The following is a 7,899-nucleotide window of genomic DNA, read 5'->3' as shown; positions in this document are numbered from 1 at the left end:
ATATATATATATATATACAGTATATATATGAATGAATTTTTACATTAGTTAGGCTAGTGTTTGCTCTGAAATCAATATTGTGACATTTCAATGGTATCTAAAATGCTGGCATCATAACAATCTTATTTCCAGCAAAACTAACTATATTGTGATATATAGTTAACGTGAAATACAGTGACTCATATTTTAGACATATCACCCGCCTCTGCATTCCACTTTTGTAATATATTTCTCTTTCTTGCAGGTCATAGATGGAAAGCTTGCTCCCTTCCTCTCTAAGGTGATCAAGTTTGCCAGCTCTCACGTCTATAGCTGTAGTCTGTGCCGGGAGAAGGGCTTCATCTGTGAGCTTTGCCACACTGGCCAGGTCATCTATCCCTTCCAGGAGAATGCCACCAAAAGGTGAGACCTGTAGCCACTGTTTCACCTCTAAACGTCTCATGATCTTGAAGGTCTATGAAAGCGGAGATGCTACATACAATGCCCAGAGTACCTTTACAAATTAACTTTTTTTTTTACTAATTAGTCTCAAAATGATTTTTAGTGGATGCATGAAGTCAGTTTCTCTTAAGGACAAGAAATCACAGGTGGACATCAAAGATTTTCTTCATCACTGATGATGATGATGATGGTATTGTAATCCTACAGCTCTGTACACTGTAAGTGGCAGTTGTCTGTCAAATGGTCCGCAGCTCATTGCTGATGATTGTCCAGCCCCTGTCTCGTGTTAGTCACACCCAGCGGGCGGTGGATTGGGGTGTAATGGCGCAGTGATAGGCCATCCTGTGTAAGGGGACAGTTAATCCCTCGAGCATCTCGGCTTTTTTCAGCACGCTGTGTGTTGTCCGCTTATGGCCTGCAGCTGATAAACCACTCTCTGGTCTTCATACCATCAGTGTGACTAGAATCTCTTGGACTCTCAAGCGAAGTGGAGTGCAGTTCCCAGAACAGATGCTGCTGTTTAAACATAGCTACTCACACGGCAACACTGATAAAGCCTCAATAATGATTGGTTAGGGCTGCTACAGTTAAAGTTACTTGATTTCATATTAAAATGTTTCATATTTTATTCTGTTCTGTGTGATTTTCTGGTCTGAAAAAGACCCTTGCCATATTTGTACATCATGGACAAAGACCGTTTAAAACAATTTGTATATGTATTTGTGTATATATATATATACACACACACACACACACACACACACACACACACACACACTGCCGTATAAATTTTTATATACGCACTGCCATTCAAAAGTTTGAGATCAGTCAGATGGTTTTAAAGAAGTTTCGTATGCTCATCAAGGCTGCATTTATTTGATCAAAAATACAGAAAAAAAAATTATTTTGTAAAAATATTGTTGCAATTTAAAATAAGTTTTCTATTTTAATATACATAAAAATATAATTTATTTTTGTGAAGCAACGCTGAATTTTCAGCATCATTACTCCAGTCTTCAGTGTCACATGATCCTTCAGAAATCATTTTAATATGCTGATTTATTATCAATGTTGGAAACAGTTGTGCTGCTTCATATTTTTTGGAACCTGTAATACTTTTTTTTCAGGATTCTTTGATGAATAGTAAGTTAAAAAGAACAGTGTTTATTCAAAATAGAAACTTTGTTTTACAATATACATTACTATTCAAAAGTTTTGGGGTCAGTAATTTTTTCTTTTTACTTTTATTCAGCAAGGATGTGTTAAATGGATAAAAAGTGATAGTAAAAACTTATATTGTTGTCTGTAAGATTTCTATTTTGAATAAATGCTGATCTTTTTAACTTTTTATTCATCAGAGAATACTGAAAAAGGTATCACAGGTTCCCAAAAAATATTAAGCAGCACAATAGTTTCAACACTGATAATAAATCAGCATATTAGAATGCTTTCTGAAGGATCATGTGACACTGAAGACTGGAGTAATGATGCTGAAAATTATATTAAATTAGGAAACCAATATTAGAAATTGCAATAATATTTCACAATATTATAGTTTTTTTCTGTATTTTTGATCAAATAAATACAGCCTTGATGAGCATAAGAGCCTCCATTAAAAAACATTAAAAATCTTACTGATAATTTTTTTTTAATGTGTATTATTTTGAGCACAATGTAGCAAAGGACTGAATGCACAAACAGATTAATTACATGTAATTATATAAATCGAATTGCTGCATTACTGTTAGTAGTTATTTATTCACTGATAGATCCATTCAGGTCTGTCGAGGCAGTTTGAGTGTGTCTGTTAGTACAGCTGGATCCAGGTGTTGCACTAACTGCTTCACTGTTTAGTTTATCCAGAATTTTCTGGGTGTGTTTGTATGCACTTCATGTTGTATCTGTAACAGTACATGCTCAATAGGGCAAAAGCGTGTGGTCATAAGAGCAGAAGGTGTCTCCACACCCCACCGTAAATCCATAAATTCCACAAACCACCACCACACCTCTCTGAGGAGCAAGTACACCATAGCCATTATGACTTTGGATACTTACTATTGGAAAGAATTATTTATAGAGACCGATTTAAAATAGACATCCTGTCAGCTAGTATTATCTTGTTAGCGTGCTTTAGGTTTTATTCATGTTGGGCGTGCTTCAAATTGTAAGACATTTTCAGATCTAGTAGTCTGTTTAACTCATAGTTCTCTTTAGAGGAAATCAAATTAAGAGTTTTTAAAATGTTTATTAAAAACAAGGCCCGTTTAATGCTTTAGTGCAAAGTGTAGACCATTTTCAGGAATAGACCACCAGTAGTACTTCTGGTTAGTATGGCACAACCTCTTGGCCAACAGTGATCTCGGGTTTTAGTCTTGGCTTGGCAGGCCAAAAACCTTAACCACTGGGCTACTACCGCCCATGATGGTGCACAGAAAGAAATTGTTGCTCTTTAGAGGACTGAGGAGCCCTGGAGCTCCTAATTGTTCTAGTAAAGAAGGAGCTTTAAATAGACTGGGAACTTTTTTAGCCTGTATTATACACACACACACACATATATAGAGATAGATGGATGGATGGATGTGTGTGTGTAATACAGGCTAAACAAACTTACTGCATTTATTTGATCAAAATACAGTTAAAACAGTAACATTGTTAAATAATAATACAATTTAAAATTTGAATATATTTTAAAGAGTTATTTATTCCTGTGATAGCAAAGCTGAATTTTCAGCAGCCATTACCTCAGTCTTTAGTGTCAAATGATTCTCAGAAATCACTCTATTATGCTAATTTGGTGCTCAAGAAACATTTTTTATTATTATTATCAATGTTGAACAATTGCTGCTTAATACTTTTTTTTTTTAAACCAATATATATACATTTTTTTTCTTTTGAGAAATTATTTTTTATCAAGGAATGATTAAATTGGTTTCAACAAAATATTAAGCAGCAATTGTTTTCAACATTGATGAAATGTATACATATATATTTGTTGCATATTTGTAATTTGACTGTCATTTGATCTGCCAAAACTTATGACTGCATGATCCTTCGTGGAAAAAAGACCATAAAATTATATGTTTGTACATTAAGAAAATGTATCCACTTATACATTTTAAACTTTTTATTTAGTAAGGACATTTTTTTATGAACCACCGATTACAATGAACTAGCTTAATCCACCAGATGGGGAAATTCAGAGGCTTTTCCACAGCACTGTTATGAGTGTCAATCAATGTTTGGATCGACCATCAATGCTCTTGTATGTTTTAAATGCAGGTGCGAGGGCTGCGGTGCCGTCTTCCATGCCGAGTGTCGGATGCGAGCCCAGCCGTGCCCGCGATGCGTGCGCAGAGAACTGCACAAGAAGCCGGCGTCATTCTGGAAGAGACACGGCCCTCACCACAGCCCTGATGACGAGGTGCTGGACTGCTTTGAGCTGGACACCTGAGACGCTTTACGGAGAGCGGTGCCCGAGCACACTGCACTAATGAAGTCCAAGTGCTGCTGTATCCACTAAGGACAAGATTCCGTGCGCCCTCGGTACAAGTGCTCCGTGAAAACCGAGGAACAGAGGCGTTTTTGTTTTTTTTATGTTCTCCCTCACCTGAGAGAGATGGGCACAGGGACAATAATTCAGCTCCCGAAGAGCAGAGGCTTCATAATGATACCAATTTACCCTTCCCTTTCATCTACCAAATGACAGCCAGGGCCAACTGACAAATACAGGCAAAGTACGCTCACACACTTGCACATAAACACACTCCCACTGACAGATGTAAAATAATGCCCTTTCTGGCAGACTCACAATCCAAGAGCGATGATTCAAACCAATTTCTGGACACAAATAGAGCTTCTAATCCATTAATGGTTTGGTGAAAATGAGCGCTGCAAGATGGGAGTATCTGGCCCCTCTGTTAGGTTTCCCTCCACGCTGTAGTTAACCTACTATGCCGAAGACCCTTGATCTGGAGCGCATGAAGGCTGAAGATGAAGATAAACATCCTTAGAACAAAAATAGATTTTTTTTTTCTGTTTCACATGTTTGCATTTTTGCACTTTACATTTATGATTTGTCCCTAAGTTTCTGTTTTTTTATTATTATTACAAGATCATTGCACTTTCAGTCAGAGCATGTTGCCATATCCGTTTTTATCTCAACGCATTCAGCTTTGGTTTGCGTTGTACTGTGAAGAAGGATTGGTGCCTCGTCCCGTCCAGCTGGAGTTTAAAAAGTTTGACTGTTTATCAACACTCAATGGCACTGCCTATAAGCAGCTGAACCACGTTGTTCTTGCTAACCGCCTGGTCTGTGATTACAAAACTACCCTGGGCCACCAAACCCCGAAATTACAGTCTAGAGTTCCAGGGCTTTGTTTAGCATTCATTCGTCTTTTTAACAAGAAATGTGGACAAGCTCATAATTCATGTCCATCTAACCTCTGCTTTGGATCCTCGATGCCTCTCTGCGTTCATGCGAAGTTTTCTTGCTACTTGAAATCAGTATTGGCAATAAAGTCACTTCTTTTGCTGCCTTATTTGACTTCCCATTCTTTGGCCAGACCTGTCTTTCTCCAGTTGGACAATATGTGCAAAGTGCACAATAAGAAATACAAAAAAAATGTTTTGTTTTTTTTACTAGAAAACCCCTGTTGTAAACGTAGCAAGCTGACTGACATTTTAGGATGTTCACTTGAATCCATAATATCACTATTATATCTGATTTCCCTGTTTTCTTTTGTTCTTCAGTTTTGTTTTGTTTTTCCCTTCTATAAGCACGTCTCTTCCTGGACACCTCACCAGCAAACAGAAGCTTCAGATATAAATCACATTCAACATTACTGATATAAGACACTTGCAAATTCAAAAAAACAGTTAGTTGTTATACTGGACTTGAAACATTCTAGTTGTTTTGAGATTTAGTTTAGTTCACTGGCCGACAGTGTCACTTATTGAACTCTTTGAAATGGGACTAGGTCAACTTGCATATTTGCTACCATGTTACATTTCGTTTTATGAGAAATTGTGTTAATTCCATTGAGCTTATGTTTTGCACCAAGAAGTTTACTTCTAAATGAGATTCAGTCTTAGTTTACGTATGGTTGGTGTGTGATAGGACAATGTAGATGGATGGATAAATGGATGATCATGTTAGCTGTTCAGAATATTTTGTTGTATTTATTGAATCTGTCTTTTTGCCTGCCTTAAATGAAAAACCAATGCATCGGCCTGTTGATGTTCTTCGATTAGCAAGCTATAGTCACTCAAAAGATGTTTCAGTATTTATTAAACTAATCAGAATATCAGGCTATATAATATATCGTAATATAATCACTCAGTGTTTTCGTTTTCTGAAGGCGAAGACCTTTACTTATACCTTACTAAAAAAAAGGAATCTCCCCGCAATCTGACGATCTCTTGTTTTCCCATAAGAGAACTCGTCATTTTACTATTTTAAGCTTGAAGTGAGCTAAATGCACCATGTCTTACATGATACTATAAAATATAGTGGTGCGTTTGCAATCGCTTTGCTTTGAAAGTTTGATGTATTGTTACGTTGCATTATTCGCACTGTTCTTTAAAATCAGGGATTCTTAGCACACTGAAAAATGGTCATGGAGGGACAAGCAAAAAGGGAATTTTGTTCTTTCAGTACACCAGATCGGTCTTTTATTTCATATTTGTTGAAGGTGTAATGGAAGGTTCTTTTTTCTGCCGTCACTTTGTTCTCAGTTGTATATTTACATATCGGTTTTGTTTCAGAAGTATTTATTGTATTTATATTCTTCACTGTAATTTCTGTATCAGTTTCTGGATTTTCCCTGTGCTTTCTTGTATTCTGCAAACTCTTCATTACAGACAACCTCTTATGCAACTACAAATATTTGTGTTTCAGTACTGGTGCGGGTTCCTTCCAGTTCTTTTTTTCTTTTCTTTTTTTTACCACTGTTGCCAATAAAGTAAATTGCTTAACACAGTCGGCTCTTTTTATGCTTCAACACTAATGTCGTCATCTGAATTGATTTTAGGATTTTGCAAAGTAATTTCAATTCTTCGCAGATTATTTTCTTGGTCAGAATCCAAGGTGGCAGCAGTGGAACAAATGCATCATGGCCGTGGCTGTGGTTGTGGTGTGCTCTTTTAGGTCCTGGTGCGCCGGAGAGGGTCCAGGCACTGACTCATGAGCTAATCCCAAATTAAAAGCCACATGCTTGTATCTGGTTCTGTCTGGAGTTTTACCAATAACCACTGGACCTGTTAGAGACCACAGCATGAGGCTTCTAATTTTTTGCACAGTGGTACCGGTGTATAAACGTTTGAAATTCAGTCTAGTGATGTGATATGATTCTATTGAGAACAGTTACCATGGAGGTATTTTCTTCATCTTCAAGGCATTTTAAATATTTGTCCAAGCTATCCAGGGCTCAACAGTAAGGATGGTCCGCTTGCCCAGGGCCAGTGTGAGTGAGTTTCGGGCCAGTTGACTGAAAAACACTGAACATGTCACATTCATTGAACTTAAACTTTGATTTTTTTATGCCTTGAAAACATTTGTTTTTTTGAGATGTTATACATCTTTGTCATTTTTTTTTTTTTTTTTGGTGAAATTTTTCTACATTTTGCAATGTTATATAGTTGGATAACATAAATGGGATTTGTTCAAATTGCAAAAATGACTTGTGATAGTCTTAAAGCATCAGTAAGAATGTGTCGTAAACGAAACAGTTTTTGTGTGTTGATTTTCTTTGAAGAAAAGAATGTAAAGAAAAAATTTAACATTTAATGACAAATATAACTAGCAAAAATAAAAATACATTGATAAAATAAAAATGATAATTTTGCGATTAAAAATCAATATATCCTCATTGTTGAGCCCTGCTATATCTTTCTTTTATTTCTTTTATTTATTCTCTTGAAAAATGTTTTTAGCCAAAATATATTTATATAATTTAGCCATACATTTTCTCGCCATGAAAAGAGCCACAGAAGCTGGCATGACATTAAAAACAAACAAACAAACAATATTCTGTTGAAAATGAAGATGAACTGTATTTGGACACTTCCCACGTTTTATTCCTATTTTAAATAAATAATTAAAACTTTTTTTTAATTAATTAGATTTTTCAATATTCACCTTTTTTTTTTTCAAGCCAAATATTTCACATATACATCCATCCATATGTATGGTCTCAGTGGACACCGGTGTGATTTTTTTACATTTATTTTTTATTTATTTTTTGGTCGCATATTTTATGTCTAAAGTCTATGTACCATACACCTTTAATGTGAATGAAAAAAGGACCAGACTTGTTTAATATTTTTTCGCAAACCTTTCCCAATTCTTGTCTGAGTGATGTCTCACTTAAGCTAATGGCTGGCCACCCCAGACGCTTCCTCCCTGGTTTACTTTTTCAACACTTCCCTCATGTTTTTTCCTCCTCCCCTGCTTTTTTTTTT

General features: G+C 36.0%; 1 protein-coding gene across 1 annotated transcript in view; it reads left to right on the top strand.

Annotated features, from left to right (window-relative positions):
* Positions 1-6,386, top strand: part of plekhm3 (pleckstrin homology domain containing, family M, member 3) — a 45,858-nt gene extending 39,472 nt beyond the window's left edge. Inside the window, exons 7-8 of the mRNA XM_016545359.1 lie at positions 245-402; positions 3,721-6,386. Coding sequence (XP_016400845.1) covers positions 245-402; positions 3,721-3,892 — 330 coding nt within the window. The 3' untranslated portion in view covers positions 3,893-6,386. The remainder of the gene's footprint in view (positions 1-244; positions 403-3,720) is intronic.
* Positions 6,387-7,899: the final 1,513 nt, after the last annotated feature.

This window comes from Sinocyclocheilus rhinocerous, unplaced genomic scaffold (genome assembly GCF_001515625.1).
Source record: "Sinocyclocheilus rhinocerous isolate Xijiao unplaced genomic scaffold, SAMN03320098_v1.1 scaffold1842, whole genome shotgun sequence".
Taxonomy (NCBI): Eukaryota; Metazoa; Chordata; class Actinopteri; order Cypriniformes; family Cyprinidae; genus Sinocyclocheilus; species Sinocyclocheilus rhinocerous.
The sequence above is the reverse complement of the archived record's forward strand: the minus strand, read 5'-3'. Positions and strand labels throughout refer to the sequence as shown.